This window comes from Saccostrea echinata, unplaced genomic scaffold, assembly GCF_033153115.1.
Source record: "Saccostrea echinata isolate AGI-Se365-2 ecotype Australia unplaced genomic scaffold, CSIRO_AGI_Sech_v1 ptg000030l, whole genome shotgun sequence".
Lineage (NCBI taxonomy): Eukaryota > Metazoa > Mollusca > Bivalvia > Ostreida > Ostreidae > Saccostrea > Saccostrea echinata.
The window spans coordinates 9,370,001-9,389,398 of NW_026889779.1; the positions used below are offsets into that span (position 1 = coordinate 9,370,001).

The following is a 19,398-nucleotide window of genomic DNA, read 5'->3' on the forward strand; positions in this document are numbered from 1 at the left end:
AAAGTCTTGAATGTTTTGCAACAAAACACGTCTCGCCATATGACGCTCAAGGATTCTGATACCTGTTATGTTCCGTAACTTGCATCTATAAAGGAATATAACCCTACTAAAATCAAAGAAAAATATTGAAAAACATATAAGTTGAAAAAATTGACTTTTTTAATTCGCTTCCGGTAGCGACCGGAAGTACTCACGACGCACGAAAAGGCAAACCCGCACATCTAGAAGTCATGTTCCATGCTCTCCAACATTTCTCCAATTCATATCTTTAGCCGTTCTTCAGATCTCGTGCGGATAAAATTTCATTTCAAAATCAGAAAATGTCCATAACTTGGAACCGGAAACGAATTTTTCCAAAATTCTTTCAAATGTAACAATGGCATTTTATAGCGCATTATCCCTGAAAGTTTGATGGAAAACCATTGAAGAGTTCTCGAGATATTGCGTGCACAAGATTTGTTTAAAAAATCTATTTTTGAAATGTATTCTAGTAGACAATTTTAAAAACAAATTATATGTTAAGCATTACAATAAGAGTCTCTATTAACCCTATTAAAATCAAAGAAAAATATTGAAAAACGTAAAAGTTGAAAAAATTGACTTTTTAAATTCGCTTCCGGTAGCGACCGGAAGTACTCACGACGCACGAAAAGGCAAACCCGCATATCTAGAAGTCATGTTCTATGCTCTCCAACAAGTCTCCAGTTCATATCTTAAGCCGTTCTTTAGATCTCGCGCGGATAAAATGTCATTTCAAAATCAGAAAAATATCCATAACTTGGAACCGGAAGCGAATTTCTCCGAAATTCTTTCAAATGTAACAATGGCATTTTAAAGCGCATTATCCCTGAAAGTTTGATGAAAAACCATTGAATAGTTCTCGAGATATTGCGTGCACAAAATTTGTCTAAAAAATAATAATAATAATAATAATAATAATAATAATAAGAAACAGTAGAATCACTATAAGGTCTTCCGTGAAGACGGAAGACCTTAATAAGAAACAGAGTAAAAACAATATGTTCCCCAACTTCGTTTGGGGAACATAAATATGTACCCTCGACCACAGCGATGTAATATTGGATTTGAGACCAGAGAGCAAATGTTCTGTAAAAGATTTGCAAAATTTTAAACTTTTAGAAATAATGCCCATTTTTAGTTTCATGGCAGTATTTAAACACCAAAATTTAGGAGAGACACATGTATGATCAAATAGTTTGAAATACAATTTGAGAGAAAAAATGCATTTAAAATAGAATTCCTTTTTGTAAAGAACTATGGATACATTTAAAATTTGTCCAGCCGATCACATAGTACCATTCCCCCCCCCCCCCCCCCAGGAATTAGTTTTACCAGGTGAAAAGAATAAGATTTTTATGCTTCAAAAATTTAGTTAGACGTTTACTGAGAAAAATGAGATTTAATTTTTTTTTTTTGATACTTCGTATGTGTCCATGGAACTGGTCGTCATTTTGAAGAAGGGACACTTGTAACAATATGTGGTCCCCTTTCTCCTCATACATAGAACAGCTATGATATTTTATGAGGAGGATTGGCTCTGAGGGAAATCGCACTCTATAACTCTTACGCAGAGTAGGATCCCCCCCCCCCGGAAAATTGAATCTGGTGTGGGATTTTCGTAGGGGAAATCCTGCTCTAGAGTCATTTTTCCGTGGGAGAAATCCTACTCTAGAGCCTATTTTCTGGGGATGGGTGGTTGAGATTTTAGAGGGGAAAGCCTACTCTACAAGACCGGTATCATATGAATTGTTCATTTAGTAACAAGTGTTTTTACCTTTTTGTTGCATTCTCCTAGACCCTCTTTCTTAAGTAAGATCAAGGACCCCTTGCTGAGGGACTTTGGCTGGGATCTCTGTCGAATTTGGAAAGATCTTGGACGTAAGGTTTGTTCCTTGCTGTAAATTTTGTATTTACCTCGAGCTGGTGATTTTGAGAGCTTCTCGGCCCTCGTTATTGTAAAAGTATACATTTAACTGGTAATAATTTAACTGCACAGTCTTAAGTGTGAAATGCGTGTACATAAAAAACCAAAGTATAAATGCCAGTAATTCGCTAAGCGCAAAAAAAGCAAACGTCTTGAAGTTCAGGATATCGGCGCAAGATGCCCACTTAAATATATGATTTGGTTTTAGATAAAACCCGATGTTGAACTAAACCAAGATAACTACTCCTTGATATATCTGCCAAACCCCTTTATCGTCCCAGGAGGAAGGTTCAGGGAAACCTATTACTGGTGAGTAAGGACTCATTTTTTTTTATTTTTTGGAGTCCATGTAGGATAAATCAACGTATTCATTTTCTTTCAAGAAGAGTCAAGTGGACAGCTGATCAAAGTCTAATTTTTAGTCGTTAGTTCAAAGATTTTTTTTATGTTTCACTTTTTCTTTTAACATATCACTGGTGGTCTGCAGGGATACTTACTGGGTAATAAAGGGCCTTCTATTGTGTGAAATGACAGACACTGTCAAAGGCATGCTAGAAAACTTTCTACTGATGATTAAAAAGTGAGTGTAACAAAAAGTGGGGTCAATAGAAGTGTATATTTTGTTTCATCTTTGAACGACTAAAATATGAGACATAATGAGATATATCTGATTTCAATGTTAGTTGTGTAAAAAGTTGTAACATGGCTTAAAAGAATATCCTGTACATGGCGATTTTAGAAAATGAATGAATAATGAAAATATTTTTTCTTAAATAAAGTATTATGTGCTAATTTTCTGGAATAACGTACGATTTGTATCATTAAATTTGTAAAAGATTAGACAACGTCTATTCTGAATTCATCGAATTGATGACCTACAGTACAGGCCACGAGTTTTCCCCGAAAAACACGGGGCCCCGTGGACCGCAAGTCCACGCTTTTGCGTGGACCTCGATTAATGTCGGCGTCTTTGAAGTTAGGATGGCTGCGCACCGTGTAACACGGTGTGTACGCGCGGTGTATCACAGTGTCCCATTACGATATCACGCAGAACTTAAAAAAAGTATTCATTGTCGTTGTTTAATCAATTATATCAATTTCCTTTGAAATAATTTTTTTTTTACTTTTTTCTTAAATATTAGTTCCTCGTTATCGATATACAGATATTTGAACAAATAAGATGCCCTAAAATCTAAGATCCACGTGCTCGTGCCCAGCACCGAAAAGGCAAAGTCTTCAAATGTGTACACACATCCATGTAAGTCGTGTTTCAAAACCTAGTTATACGAGAGAAAAAATATGTTCGGTAAACTATTATAACGCTTAGAAGGAATAGTGATTACACTTTCGTAAATAAATTACCTGGTTGTCTTTTCTTTCGATTATAGCTGTGTTCATTTTAATTACAGTCATTTTCATCTATTTTTTTTTTTACTTTTTTCTTAAATATTAGTTCCTCGTTATCGATATACAGATATTTGAACAAATAAGATGCCCTAAAATCTAAGATCCACGTGCTCGTGCCCAGCACCGAAAAGGCAAAGTCTTCAAATGTGTACACGCATCCATGTAAGTCGTGTTTCAAAACCTAGTTATACGAGAGAAAAAAATATGTTCGGTAAACTATTATAACGCTTAGAAGGAATAGTGATTACACTTTCGTAAATAAATTACCTGGTTGTCTTTTCTTTCGATTATAGCTGTGTTCATTTTAATTACAGTCATTTTCATCTATTTTTCGGCACGTATGCATTCATATGTGGTATTTATCAGATGCATATTTTATTTTATAAATCATTTCTACATAAAGAGAATTTTAAAAAAAAAAATACCTAAAATAAAATTTAAAACGTGTCAGATACAAGCACATAATTCATAAACTCTTTGATAATTTAAGGATTATTGCAGTCTGTAATGTTGTAAAATATGGAGGTAAATATATATCACACACACAAAAAGTCGAGTTTTGGTATACTGTACATATATTACCTTATCCTGAAATTATTTAATGAAAAATGTGTCGAACGGCTTGCGAAAAAAAAAAAATCAATTACATGTAGCGAATGTAGTTCGGGGATGTACATGCATAGAATAAAGCTTCTCTTATGATCAAAGTCTTTGTAAAGTTATTATCATGGTTTTAGAGAAAAAAAAAATATAGTTACATGTAGTAAAATCCCTGGCCTCTTTCAAGCTATTACGTTCGTTACCCCCCCCCCCCTTCTAAATTAATCGAGAGTCTGCAGATTTTTTTTTATGTTACGTTATTTTGAAATAAAACAACCATAATCTAACAGGTTACATGTTTATATGTGTCTGAAAAGGAATAATTTACAAAGTAAGTTTGTAATCAAGCCAAAGTACACGTGTGGTGGCGTAGATGAATTTCGCTGAAAGTCAGTTTAGTGAGTTATACACTTGATGTGGTCAAAGACGAAAGGTGTGGTAAACACACAGCGCCCCCGGCCCTCCGGCTCTGTCCCAATATATTTTTAAGAAAGGTGTGAACTCGGAACTGACCATAAGAATGTTTCAAATCACAAGACTTTCCGTGTAAATAGACTTTCTGGGCCATCTAGCGTCGTGCGATTTTGATTGACAGGTGTAGCACGAGGATTTCGTGTGTAACCAAGAACAACATGTTGCAACTGGGTTGACTATGAAACAATGTTGCAGAATTTAAATAGTATTATAGAATGGTTAATTGTGACTTTGGTAATGTAAATAAAACGAAGAATTAATATTATTATTTTTTTTTAACAGATTTATGTGAAAGGGGGTTAAAAGAATCTCTCTCTCTTTCTCTCTCTCTGAATTTTTTTTTTTACACACTTTTCAATTAAAGAAAAACTTATAAAATACTTACACTGAAAGGGTTTTAAAACATAAATACTAGTTTATAAAAAGAAAAAAAAACGTCGGTAGAAATACGCGTCGGCATTATTAAACGAAGAATTAAATGATTTTTTTTTCTTCAGACTTATGTGAAATGAAAGGGGGTTAAGAGCATCTCTCTCTCTCTCCTTCATCTCTCTGACATTGTTTCTTTACATAATTAAGGAAAAAACATATTAAATTCTTACACTGAAAGGATTTCTAAAACAGAATTTATACTTACTAGTTTATGTAAAGAATTTATTCTGTTACGAAAAATACGCACATTATTGTACACAGGAATTTTGCTCTCGATTCTCGCTTATAAATTCAGAATAATATAAGATTTACAAAATAAATGTGCACTACACAAGAATATAAATGCTTGGTTTGTACACTAAAACAAATACATGCAGCTCGGATCGTATAACACATGTAACACTGATCATGCCATTTCTTCGTTACGTGATTACGTGGGATTAAATTCTTCAGACATTAAAAATTTCAATCCAAGTAATAATTTTAAAAAGCAACTAAACAACTTTACAAAATATGAACTTCTGGGCGAACGGTAAATTGAACTCCATTTAATTTTTCTGTTACTGATATTTAATCCTGTTACATGTATCATTAGTACAATTCAGAACACGTAATGTCTTCTAGATTAGAAAACGATAATTATACACTACATATAAATCAATGTGCTAATTGTTTTAAAATCTTAAAATATTTTATCAGAACAAAATTATTTTTCTCTGTAATGTTATGGACACGGTGCGGCACGGAGGGAATTTTTTGGGCACGGTGCGACACGGGGTGCATTAGCAGGGATTTTTCTAGACACGGTGCGGCACGGTGTGCCTACCTGTGTATTTCAAATCCACACACACCGTGCTACACCGTGTACACGGTGTAACACAGAGCATTTCACACGGTGTGTTTTCCACCGTGCGACGGGGAAAACTCGTGGCCTGTACTGTAGATCCTTTAATTGTAATGGTAGATTTGGTCTTATCCCTAATGGAGCTAGGATTTACTATACAAGGCGGTCACAACCTCCTCTGTTTATTTCTATGATGTACGACTACTACAAAGCCACAGAAAATTTGACCTTCATACAGAACAATTTACAATCTATGGAGACCGAGTACAATTTCTGGATGACAAACAGGTCCTTCACTATTCAGAGTGGTACCGTTAATTATACACTGAACAGATACGCATCACCCGTCAATTCCCCAAGGTAAACACAATTCTCCTAACCTTCATTTCAGTTTCCTTGATTTAAAATTGGTACTTTGGCAATATACTTTCATCATATTACTTCTATAATATTTCTTTGTTTTCCTAACAGACCGGAGTCTTACGCAGAAGATGTTGAGACTGCTTCACGTGTCAAAGGTAAAATTTAATGATAAATTGATTAAAACTACAACCTCTAACTGAGTTATGCTGATATTTTAACCAATGTGATGTGGTGTTTGGGGGGGGGGGTTGTACATGTAAATAATTTCCTCTTAATACTTTATTTCAGATCCAGTCTCCAAAGCCAAATTGTACCAAAATCTCGTTTCCGCTGCCGAATCTGGCTGGGACTTCTCCTCTCGTTGGTTCTCGCGAGAATCCGGAGTCAATTTGACCCTTGACACAATTCGGACAACTGATATTTTACCCGTGGACTTGAATAGCATCCTGTGTATGAGTGAAAACATTTTGTCCCAGTTCTTCAATCTTACAGGTACTAGAAGTTAAAATCACTGTAACATAAAATTTATTAGTCTATGTGAACAACTGCCATATTATTTTTAATTTGTCAAACCATTAGTAATCCCTCTGTCAATTACGTGCGCGAATTACATCAATGAACACTCTTCAGTGAAATATTGCACGAAATGTTTTCAAAAATGTATCAGATGCTTTAGAAAAGTGTTGGTTTCTTCAATTTTATAAGTGTTTGAATGCATGTAAGACCATTTACCGGTATTAAAATTACAGAGGCACATATATGTATTTTTAAATCTTATTAATATTTTTAGGCAATAAAGAAAAGTCAAATGAATATAAACTTAAAATGTTGCAAAGACAGAAAGCTATTGGGGCATTATTATGGAATCCAGACAAGGGGATATGGCAGGACTTTGACATTACTAAGAAATCTCATCGTGATTATTTCTACGCCTCGAATGTGTTTCCTCTGTTTGCAAATTGTGCTGATGGAGACCGTAAGCAAACAGAGGACTCAGTTCTCAGTTATTTACAGGTACAACACTGAATTTTCTGTACCAATAGTTGTCCTTTTAGGCGTAAAACAAAAAAATCTAAGTTTTTTGCGTTATAATTACTAGTATTTTTATACACCATCTGACCTTTTTTCCAGCAAAGGGTCCATTTTCATGAAATGCTAGCTAGCTTCGTGTACAAGTCATCAAAATTCTTTTTTTTTTCAAATAGAAATTGAAAATATTAAATTCTAAAGGAGGATTTCCAACTTCTCTCGATACAACTGGTCAACAATGGGATCTCCCCAATGGCTGGGCACCATTACAACACACTGCAATCTGGGGGATGTCAAATAGTCAAAATCGAAAAATGCAGGCGGATGCTTACGATCTGGCCAAAAAATGGATAAACAATAATTGGCTAGCTTGGAATCAAAGCAGGAACATGTACGAAAAGGTGTGCCAAAATTTTACTTTATCAGTAATGTCAGGTTGGACAATCATGGTAGTATTGGCTTTCAGAAAAAAAAAAAACATTTATTGTATTAAACATTTATAATACATATAAGTTTAGGAATAAATATCGTATGGACACTTGTTGATAATTTTTGAACTATTTTTTGGTTCAGTACTCCACATTGATCCCAGGAAAAGGGGGTTCTGGTGGCGAATACACAGTACAGGTACCGTCTTTTTTAAAGTTTACTGTATTCACCCTCAAATGTGGGTTTAAGTTTGTACAACATAAAGTAAGAAAAAGAAATTTGACATTCAAGAGAACATTTTCTCAAATGCTATTTTAATTTAAAAAAAAGATACCCTCTATAAATCAATCCGAGTTTAACACTAACCTATTTAAATATGTTAAAAAAGTAGAAGCAGAAATTAAAGAATACCATCATAGCATAGTGTGAAGTCGGAGATGATATTTTTTTTCCCACAAATTTACATCAATATGTATGATGCTAATAATATTTGGACTATTTTTAGGAAGGATTCGGCTGGTCAAACGGTGTGGTGTTAGATATACTGAATACTTACGGAGACAGGCTGATGTTGGATCAATCTCCCTGTCAGACATCCGGAACAAATAGAGGACCGGAACAAATTTACAGTTTGGTTTTCTTTGTTATATATAGTTATAAAACTTATTGAACAAAGTGAAGATGTTTGAAGGCGTTATTATTTAAAAATACTAATGCTATCCTTTACAACAGTGTCAGCAGTTATTGGGACTAAAAAAAAAAAATAAGTTACTAGACAATAAACATTCTAAGAACATATCTTTTAAATATTTCTACTTGCTTTTCACAAAGGAAACTGCCCAATAAAGAATTACTCTCCTTACGGTCGTAGTATTAAAGTTGAATATTTAAAGAATTTGAACTCGTCAAAGTCAAATATCAACATCCTAGTAATTTGTTTGAGAACTGCATTCTATAAAGAAAATATGCAAGAAATTGAGCCTTAATTTTTTGTAATCTCATCCAAAACAACTTGGACTGTTGAAATGTTTAGATACTCCATTCGTGTCCGTGAGCAAGACACAAAAGAGAGAGAACGGGATAAAAGACAAAGAAAAGAGTGAAAAAATAAACATGCATCATAAATTTATGTCTGATAATAGTATACATTTGTTTCAGGAAAAAAAGCGTTGTGTCAAGAATTTAACATTTGATTCATTTGTTTTGTTTGTATTTGCATATACATGTATTTTCTGATAGTGAATCACATGTTCCACCAAAAAATCAATTCAAAGTACTATAATAATTCGTGTTATGAGTTTACTGTCAGTGTGAAAGGCATTTTGAAAGATCTTGCGAGTTGAAATCCACTTGTCATTCACTTTGAGCAGTCCGTGAAGAGATGTAAATCACAGGTGGAGAACCAGAAAGCTATAGACATATAGACTACACATGTACATGTAAGTAAATATGTCCCTGAGAAATAGGGAACACTACATTTTGTACATGCTGTTTACTTTTTAACTACACTGAACATATGCAATTTTTCTCACACATCTTTACCACTGGTATATCTTAATTTCTAAAAAAAAATATATTGTCAACAATGCAAAGAATAAGTTTCTTAAAATTTATTTGATCATACACAAATAGCCCAGTCATTCTTCTGATTTCTACAGGTAACACATTAGTTTGAAGAAAGAAAAATATCTTAGGATTTAAATATCTGAAGCTAAAGAAAAAAAAGTTTTCAATATATGAAATTTAAATGAACAGAACTAATTTGATGAAACACATTTGGTGCACAGGACACGTTTGCAGTACTATGCATGGATGTACAAATACATGTAGGTGCGTGAAACTTTATTGTCTGAAACAAGCAGATTTTTTTGTTTGAATAATCTTGATATATTATCCCACCTCCAATCTCCAGAAATTTCCAATTTATACTTATCTCTCAAATACTTAGCTGGATTCTTGTGAAATTTACATTAAGTAACTCCGGATGTACTCGAATGATCTCCTGTTGAACGACGTAAGTTCAACGATCATTGTATTGAATCTAGCTTTAACAAGTATTAGCTTTCCTAAAAAACTTGTCTGACTTGAGCAAACTTATTTTTACGCGAAGAATCAAGAAAAGTTAAATCCTGTGTAATCAACATGACTCTGAGTCATGAAATGAATTAGTTTGTTAAGAAACAAAAAAAGTTCAATTCTGTGGCATCAACATAAAATAAAACTTGGACATGAATTTATTCAATATAGTACACTGCATTACTCGTAATTTCTTTCTTTTCATGGATATAAGGGGTGGGGACCGTGCCCCTGATAATTTTGCCGATTTATATATATATAGCTATTTTATGTTTGTGTCCCTAACCCCTAAATCATGTAAATATTAACTTCTGAAAACTTTTTATATGCTCTATACGGAATTTTTCCTTTATAGTGTTCATCCTAAACTGAAAATTTCTGAAATTTCGTCCAGCGGGCCTGTTCATGGATACAAAGATATAACCAATGCTTTTGAAAGAAAAAGTTACAACACGAAAAATCTAAACATCAATTGGTGAACAATTTTGTTAATTAAGAAATGTTTTATTAAAAAAAAAAAGATGAACATGTTACAAATGAGCTAACATCTTTGCATTTAAGCAAAAGAATATTCAACATCTGTCCTTCATTTTGATATTTTTTTTAACTATGAATAAATCACACGTCTGCAAGTTATGAATATGTGTAGATTTATAGAAATTCTAAAGATAGAGAGAATTAGTATGCATTGAAAATAAACATCCATTAGTTAATCTGATAAAGACAATCGACAAGTGTTGACCTGACCAGCTTCATTCCTTCTGTTTTGCTGGACATGAATGATGCATTCGAGAATGGCCGAATGTTATGTAATGTGTAATGTATAATGTGATAATAATAACATCAGCTCCAAAGCTCTGGCTTGTTTGGGTGTTTACCATGTTTCCTTTACTCAGCATGCACTCCAATTGATAAGTTATCACAAGAATTCTATTGATAGACTTGACCAACAAGCCTTGGCTAAATCTAGTACTGTCTGACGCCATGACGTCAGACAATAAGGTACCAATTTTAATACACAAGATGCGCAACTCATATGGAAGTTTACATTTATTCTCATACATGTGATTCTTCCGGCGGGAGACAAAATCTCCCGATATTTCACCCCCCTTCCGCCCCTCCCGATTAATTTTTAAATCTTCCGTGTTTTAAAATTCTTCAAATTAAATATTATTTGCAATATTTTTTTGATCGTGTTGCATATAATTGCTCAGAATGAAAAGAAATTGAGATAACAATGCCAGTGCAATAAATTTTCACAGCGGTAGGCTTCGTAGGAATCAACATGAGGTCGTATAATTATGTTGTAAAAATAAGTGATCTTTCAACTTGACAAAAGACCATTGATGTTTATTACTGAATGCAAAACGTAATTAGTTTCTAAAATACCCAGTTGCCATCTTCTAATGCTGCTTTGGTCATTAAAAGATACAGTTATAATGTAGGTCACACTCTAGTTAAAAATAGATCACACTACAGGGTGTTACTAAAATATACCTGACTCTAATTTGTTAATTTTTTAGAGGGTACTTTTTTCATCTGACATATTCTTTTTAAAAACAAATTACTGACATAGAATTTGTTACATAAAATCTAGCTATGTTTTACTTCACTTACTAGTTGATATATCAATACTAAATCAAAAATAAAATTTTATCCAATGTTTTAATGATGCTTTTAACTCTTAATTAATTTACTAGGAAATGAGTTGATTTCATTTTGAATACTCTATTTCACTTCATTTGAATAAAAACTTTATATCATATTTTTCTTAAAACTAGACAACAACTTTATAAAATAAAATTTGTAAAGTAATAAACTGGGAGAGGGTATTTTTTCCTGAATTTTGGGGGTTGGATGGTCTTTGCGATTTGAAAAAATGTCGATAAAAAATCTCCAGCTTTGAGACCCAAACTCCAGCTGAAAAATTTCAAATCTCCAGTTGTGATTTTTCAGTTCTGTCACATGTATGTATTCTGAACTTTTGAAATGTACAAATCTCTCTCTCTTCTCTCTCTCTCTGACTTCATTCTGAAGAGTTTGCTATTTACCAAACAAATTAAAGTGTACCTGTGAATAGATGAAAATAATTTGTTCTTGAATGAACATGGCAAAATTTTCCTTTCAATGACGTAGAAGAATAACGCAATGCATTGCAATTAATATAATATCCTTGCAAGAAAAATGCACTGACCGTTAACATTGAAAATTCATTTCAATGTTAATAGGTAACACATTAGTTTTGTCGTTGTACTTACGTCGTTCAAAGGGAGATCAAGGGAAATCAACATTACTTTTTGTGTATATTTTTTTAACTACACCGAACATGTGTGTTCCCTCAAACCATCTTAAATTCCTACAAAAATGCATTGTCAAACAATTCTAAGAATAAGTTTTATTCAAAATATTTAGATTCTACACAATTAACTCAGTCATTTTTCTGATTTCTACGGGTAACACAGTACTTTGAAAAAAGGAAAATATCTTAGGATTTAAATAACTTAAGCTAAAATAAAAAAATATATCAATACTTTAAACTTAAAATGTGCACAACTAATTTGATGAAGCGCATTTGGTGCACAGGACGCATTTGCAGTACTATGCATGGATGGAAAGATATATGAATGTGCATGGGCCTTTAACCTGAAACAAGCAGATTTTTTTGTTTGAATAACCTTGATATATTATCACACCTCACCCTCCAGAAATCTCAAATTTATACTTATTTCACAAATGCCTAGCTGTATTCTTGTGAAATTTGCATAATGTAACTCTGGATGTACTCAAATGATCTCCCTTTGAACGACGTAAGTACATTGGAATGAATCTAATATTAAGAGAAAGTGTTCAGTGAAGAGAGGAGAGTTCTTGTTGCAGAAAGAATAATATAAAAATTACCTTATATTAAATCCATCATAACAGGTAGAAATCGGGTACTTTATTCTTCATTTATTGTCTGATACAAGCAGATTTTCTTGGTTGAATAACCTTGATATATTATCGCATCTCCACCCTCTAGAAATCTCTAATTTATACTTATCTCTCAAATACTTAGCTGTATTCTTGTGAAATCATAACAGGTAGAAATTAGGTACTTTATTCTTCGTGGACTAAATTAGTCAAAATTATTAGACTTTTACTGTTGATGCATTTTAATTCTTACAGATAGTACATTGTCAGTAAAGGAAAACAATGTAATTTTTTAAATAAAATATATTTTACTATGAACTTAGACAAAAGTGTTAATTTCAATAATAAGTAAGTCCATCAAACTTCTCAAAATGTAAATAATATAAATATATTTAGTCAAAGGTGTTTATTTCAGTACAAGTAAGTCCTTCAAACTTCTCAAAATGTAAATAATATACGGTACCAATTTTGATGCACCAGATGCGCAACTAATTTGGAAGTTTATATCAATTCTGAACTTTTGAGATGTACAAATCTCTCTCTCTCTCTCTCTCTCTCTCTCTCTCTTCATTCTAAAGAGTTTGCTATTTACCAACCAAATTAAAGTGTATATGTGAATAAATGAAAATAATTTGTTCTAGAATGAATATGGCAAACTTTAAGTGATTTCCCTTTGAATTACGTAGAAGTATAATGCAATGCATTGCAATGAATCTAACATCCATGCAAGAAAAATACGATGACTGTTAACATTGAAAATTCATTTATCTACGAAAGTCTAGGGAGGAGTCGGAACTTGGGAAGAACTTTCACACCTTCGACAGATAGCAGTGAACAGTTACTGGTCACATGATGATTAGAGTTCAGCTTACAAAACAGTTAATTTTCAAGGACTGTAACAACGACCTTGTATTAGATTCTCCACAACAGAAGGAAATCAGAAACATTACTTTTTGTGTATATTTTTTTAACTACACTGAACATGTGTAATTTGTTCCCTCAAACCATTTACACTGCTATATCCTAATTCCTACAAAAATGCATTGTCAAACAATTCTAAGAATAAGTTTTATTCAAAATATTTAGATTCTACTCAATTAACTCCGTCAATTTTCTGATTTCTACAGGTAACACATTAATTTGAAAAAAAGGAAATATCTTAGGATTTAAATATCAAAACTTGGAACGTAAAATGAGCACAACTAATTTGATGAAGCTCATTTGATGCACAGGGTACATTTGCAGTACTTATGCATGGATGGACAGATGCATGTAAGTTCATGGACCTTCATTGCCTGAAACAAGCAGATTTTTTATTTGAATAACCTTGAGATATTATCCCAACTCCACCCTCTAGAAATCTCCAATTTATACTTATCTCTCAAATGCTTAGCTGTATTCTTGTGAAATTTGCATAATGTAACTCTGGATGTACTCAAATGATCTCCCTTTGAACGACGTAAGTACAACGATCATTGGAATGAATCTAACATTAATGAAAGGGCTCAGTGATGAGAAGAGAGTTCTTCTTGCAAAACAAATAATGTTCAAATACTGTAAAAAAAAAATCCATCATAACAGGTAGGAATTGGGTACTTTATTCTACGTGGACTAAATTAATCAAATTTATTAGGCTTTTACTGTTAATGCATTTTAATTCTTACATATAGTACATTGTCAGTAAAGGAAAACAAAATGATTTTTTTAATAAAATATATTTTACAATGCACTTAATCAAAAGTGTTTATTTCAATACTAAGTAAGTCCTTCAAACTTCTCAAAATGTAAATAATATACGGTACCAATTTTTATGCACCAGATGCGCAACTAATATGGAAGTTCATATCTATTCTGAACGTTTGAGATGTATCAAATTCTCTTTCTCTCTCTGATTTCATTCTTGAAAGTTTTCTATTTACCAAACAAATTAAAGTGTATATTTTGAACAAATGAAAAGAATTTGTTCTAGAATAAACATGGCAACCTTCCAGTGATATCCCTTTGAATGATGTAGACGTAAAATGGCAATGTATTGCGATGAATCTAATATCCATGCCAAAAAAATGCAATGACCGTTAACATAGAAAAATTTACCTACGCAAGTCTAAGGAGGAGTCGGTAAATGCTTTCACACTTTCGATTGATGGCGGTGAACGGTTACTGGTCACGTGATGAATAGAGTTCATCTCACAAAAAGTTAATTTTCAAGGACTGCAACAATTACCTTGTATTAGATTCTTCACAACAGAAAGAAATCGGAAACATAACTCTTTGTGTATATCTTTTAACTACACTGAACATGTGTAATTTGTTCTCTCAAACCATTTCCATTGCTATATCCTACAAAAATGCATCAACAAACAATTCTAAGAATAAGTTTTATTCAAAATATTTAGATCCTACATATTAACTCAGTCAATCTTCTGATTTCTACGGGTAACACATTACTTTGAAAATAGGAAAATATTTTAGGATTTAGATATCTGAAGCTAAAAGAAAATAATATCAATACTTGAAACTTAAGGAGGCTGGGGGTCAACAAATTAACCGCAAATTAACCACCAGATTTAACTTAATTTTTTAGATATGATATCTTAAGCTGTCAACTATCATTTGGCAAAGAAAAATTTCAAAAATTTTAGTTTTAAAATTTGATCATTTTCTATATTTTCATATGGAGCTCTTCTTCTAAAGGAGATCAATATAGTCTAAAAATGGCCACAACCCCCAGCCTCTTTAAAACTAATTTGATGAAGCTCATTTGATGCACAAGATACATTTGCAGTACTTATGCATGGATGGACAGATACATGTAAGTTCATGGACCTTCATTGCCTGAAACAAGCAGATTTTTTTTTGTTTGAATAACCTTGATATATTATCCCACCTCCACCCTCCAGAAATCTCCAATTTATACTTATCTCTCAAATGCTTAGCTGTATTCTTGTGAAATTTGCATAGTGTAACTCTGGATGTACTCAAATGATCTCCCTTTGAACGACGTAAGTACAACGATCGTTGGAACTTAACATTGAAATTAACTGTTAATTTTACATGTAACACATTAGGTTGAAGAAATTAATTAATAATTAGATGAAACAGATTTGTGCACAAGTTACATTAATTTTGCAGTGCTATGCATGGATGCGCAGATCCACGAAGGTGCATGAATCTTTCTTGCTTGAAACAAGTAGAAGATTTGTAACGGTATTTTGTTATGTATCATGCTATTAGTTACAAATATGTATGGCTTATATCACCCTGAGTACTTTGAATCCTTGATCTCAACTTGCAATAATTCTGGATATTTTATTTTTTATTTGAAAATCGGCCTAATTAATTAAAATATTCAGTGAAAATATTCAGCTTCTCATCCTTTTTCTTTCTATATTTGAAATATTTATTCTTATTTAAAATATGAGATGGGAATCAATTTTATTAAAAATGAACAGAACACCGGATAAAATGACTGCAAAGAAGTAATTGAAATTTAATTGAATGCATCCAATTACACAAAGTTCTGAAAAGTAATACAATATATTACGACAACATTCAGTTAAAAAATCTTCAATGGCGAATTACTCTCATTTATTTTTATAATTATAAATCTCGCCCGATAACAATTACCCTTTTTTAATTATCCCGTCCCCGATGATGTTCAATTTATTCCCTCAAACCACTTAGTGGCAGATGAGATTCTATGTACAATATATACAAAGACAATATGAAAGACACACGTGAAATAGGGGAATGCATGCAAGTTAGGTAAACAAAAATAATTATGGAGGACAGAATTGTTCATATACTTTAGATATGCAATTACACAATGTAATTAATACACTGGAGTCAGCAGTTGAAAATAATTCTGAAAATTTGGTCTATTACAATATTTTTGGGTGGATGCTTTTTCTGGCATTATGAAAAAAATTGACATTCTAGAATATAGTGATACTCATCTGCTATTTGTCCCTTATTACAGATAGTACAAAGTCTATCATTTTGGGGGATTCAAATTGATGATGAAAACAAAAATTGAAATTTGTTCACGTGATTTTACATGTAATTTTAATAAATACATTATTATCAGTGGAAAGAATTTAAAATTAACAAATGATTAAAATGTTATATTTTCATCCCCAAAAAGGCTGTTTTTTGAATTTTCAGGGTTTAAGTGAGGACTTAAATGCGTTGAAAACTGAAGTCCCTTCGTTTTATTTTTTGTTAAGAACGTAGGGGTTAATTTTAATTAGACCTTTCCACGTCTGAAAGACATTGTGTCCTTATCTATATTTGCTACAGAATGCCTTCTTATCTGTTAGATAAATATTGGATCGAATTGGTTAAATTCATAATATCGGGGAAGAAAATGTGGATATGTGCAGGTTATTTTGGACTGTTTAGTTCATATCTAACATTAGACAGAATTGTGTCCATTTTTCTACTAGTATTTTAAATTTGCAGATGTTTTTGATTTGAATTCTGAAAAGTTTTCATTGTTTGTTTATTTTTTGTTACTTTCTTCGTTCCCCTTTATGGGGGGGGGGGGTGTTTTGTTTGCTTTGGTTGTGTTTTGTTTTGTTTGTTTGTTTTATTTTTGGTTTTTGCTTTGTTTTTCGGGGGAACGGAGTGTTTTCTTGTTTCTTCTTTTTCCATAAATATTTTCTTTATACACAGCTCTGAGTTTGAACCTGTTCCTAGGGGTGTACTCTTGGGTGAATGATTACGATAGACCTTTCACCTTCAAGTGTCCTCAGCACCAGTCCATCAACCGTGTCGTCAGTCACCATGACAACGGAGCTGAAGATCGAGTATTCGACTTCCAGTGCAGCAAGTACACAGCTGCTTCTGAGAGTTGTTTCTGGTCAGGTAATAAAGGTCATAGTACGTTATTAATAATCAATTTTCACTGCCTTGATTCCAAGTGATTTAATGCTTTTAATTCTTTATAATAAGCGTTTTCTATCATTAATAAGATTTAAGTTCAGAAAGTGATGGAATACTGAGACCAGTAACACTTTCATATTCAAAATAAAACAAAATTTGCATGATGTGTTTGTATAACAATATTATATAAACTTGCAACCTTTTAAACAAGCTTGTAAAGTAAAAACAATCATATTCAAAATCTAGATTTTGACTTAAGTTTGTTTTTGGTTTATGGACTTTGTCATATTTGTGATGTATATCATTCTAAATGATTGTGTTATTAAAAGACATGATTAATGAAGAGGCCTACGTTTACATTAATTTTTGAAATGACTGGCTTGTCATAAAAATGTCAACTATCAAAAAAAAAATGTTTTTAAAAATACTTGGGTGTCTCATTTTTTTTTCAAAGTTGAAAGCTGTAATAATTCACTGCACTTTCTCCTGATGAAATTTAATGCACACTTCAGGTAAACTTAGATCTTTTTTTTTTTTTTTTTTTTTTTTTTTAAAAAAGCACACATTTGCACTGATAGAACAGAAGGATCGAATATAATTTATGACAATAAATTTAAGAGTAATTTTTTAATCAAGCAAAATTTTGTATATGAAGTTTTATTGTTTATATTGCAGTGACATTATATGTGCAATAAATCTACATAAATGCTGTTTCTGAGGTCACCTTCGAAGTCAATATTCACCTCGCCCTTAGGGCTCAGTGAATATTGTACTCCTCAGTTGTCTATATCATCGTATTTACTGAAAAAAACCAGCAATAATTGTTTTATCATATGATTCAATGATTAAAAGATATAAACTTGTTCAGCAATTCATACCATCTTTTTACATTTTTTTTTTTTTTTTACATTTGTTGACGTTCTAGCCAAATGCAACGAGAGAAGATGGTTTAAAGTAAACATAGCCATTTGCATTAATTGGGTTTTATTTAATCTATTTTAGGTGTGATGCAGTTATCGGGGGGGGGGGGCTTTCAATTATCATTTTCATACTAAATTAAATGAAATTTTGCATTCAGAAAAAAGTGTGGGGAGGTGTCATGTTGTAAATTTTGAATTTACCGGGTAGCAGAGTAAATACAAAATTGTTATCCCATCCCCACCCCAGCCCCGATTCTTTCTGTCTGAATATTATGCTCAACGTCTACAATGTTGGATCTCAGCCAATCAGAGAGCTAGAAATTATTCAATACATTAAATGATAAAATTTCTTTTCATTCTTTTACATGTAAATAGGTTTGTACATACATTTCTTACATTCATGTACCTCATGGCCCTAGTGAAAAACAAGTTTCAAAGCTTCGTGGAAGATGTATTTATTTTTTGTTTTTTCCTTAGATTATATTAACGACTTTGACAAACCAGTAGCATTCCAGTGCCCAAATGGCGGTGTTTTAGACGGCGTCTCCAGTTTCCATGACAACGGGCCTGAAGATCGGCGCTTTCGCTTCTACTGCTGCGAAAAACCAGGTTCCTATTACAAGACGAAGTTTCCAAGTATTTGTTCATACAAAAAGGATATTCATTTATGTAGGAAATAATAACTTTTTTTCTTCTTTTAGGAATGTGTCTCTACAATTGCTACTACAGCGGTTGGGTCAATAGTTATGACGGGGATGTTGATTACACGGTACCCGCCGGTCACGTGATGAGAGGGTGGATTAGTATCCATGACAACGGTGCAGAGTAAGCTGTTCGGTTTGGTTTGAACAAATTTTATTGAAATTTCTAATTACAAAGGGATTGGGCACAATTTATAAAAACTTATAACGCCCTCTTTATCGATAATTTACGGATTTAAGGGCGTTTACTCAAAGTTTGCACTCCCCAAATTCTGACGATTTTTTCCCAATTATAAAGTATGCGTAGTCCTTTTAAAGGGATTTAAATATAATATGCAACTAAAATACATGTACAGCATCACAACCCATTAAAACTTAGTTAAG

At 32.5% G+C, this 19,398-nt stretch overlaps 1 protein-coding gene across 3 annotated transcripts in view; it reads left to right on the forward strand.

The window, feature by feature from the left end:
* The window catches only part of LOC133197237 (trehalase-like), a 36,419-nt gene that overhangs the window by 16,669 nt on the left and 352 nt on the right, over positions 1-19,398 (forward strand). For all 3 annotated transcript variants that reach the window (XM_061333169.1, XM_061333168.1, XM_061333170.1), the window contains 13 exons: positions 1,817-1,904; positions 2,154-2,254; positions 2,433-2,525; positions 5,823-6,062; positions 6,174-6,220; positions 6,354-6,557; positions 6,856-7,079; positions 7,271-7,495; positions 7,668-7,721; positions 8,029-8,152; positions 17,184-17,375; positions 18,791-18,922; positions 19,015-19,138. In XM_061333169.1, the coding sequence (XP_061189153.1) occupies positions 1,817-1,904; positions 2,154-2,254; positions 2,433-2,525; positions 5,823-6,062; positions 6,174-6,220; positions 6,354-6,557; positions 6,856-7,079; positions 7,271-7,495; positions 7,668-7,721; positions 8,029-8,152; positions 17,184-17,375; positions 18,791-18,922; positions 19,015-19,138 (1,848 nt within the window). The remainder of the gene's footprint in view (positions 1-1,816; positions 1,905-2,153; positions 2,255-2,432; positions 2,526-5,822; positions 6,063-6,173; positions 6,221-6,353; positions 6,558-6,855; positions 7,080-7,270; positions 7,496-7,667; positions 7,722-8,028; positions 8,153-17,183; positions 17,376-18,790; positions 18,923-19,014; positions 19,139-19,398) is intronic.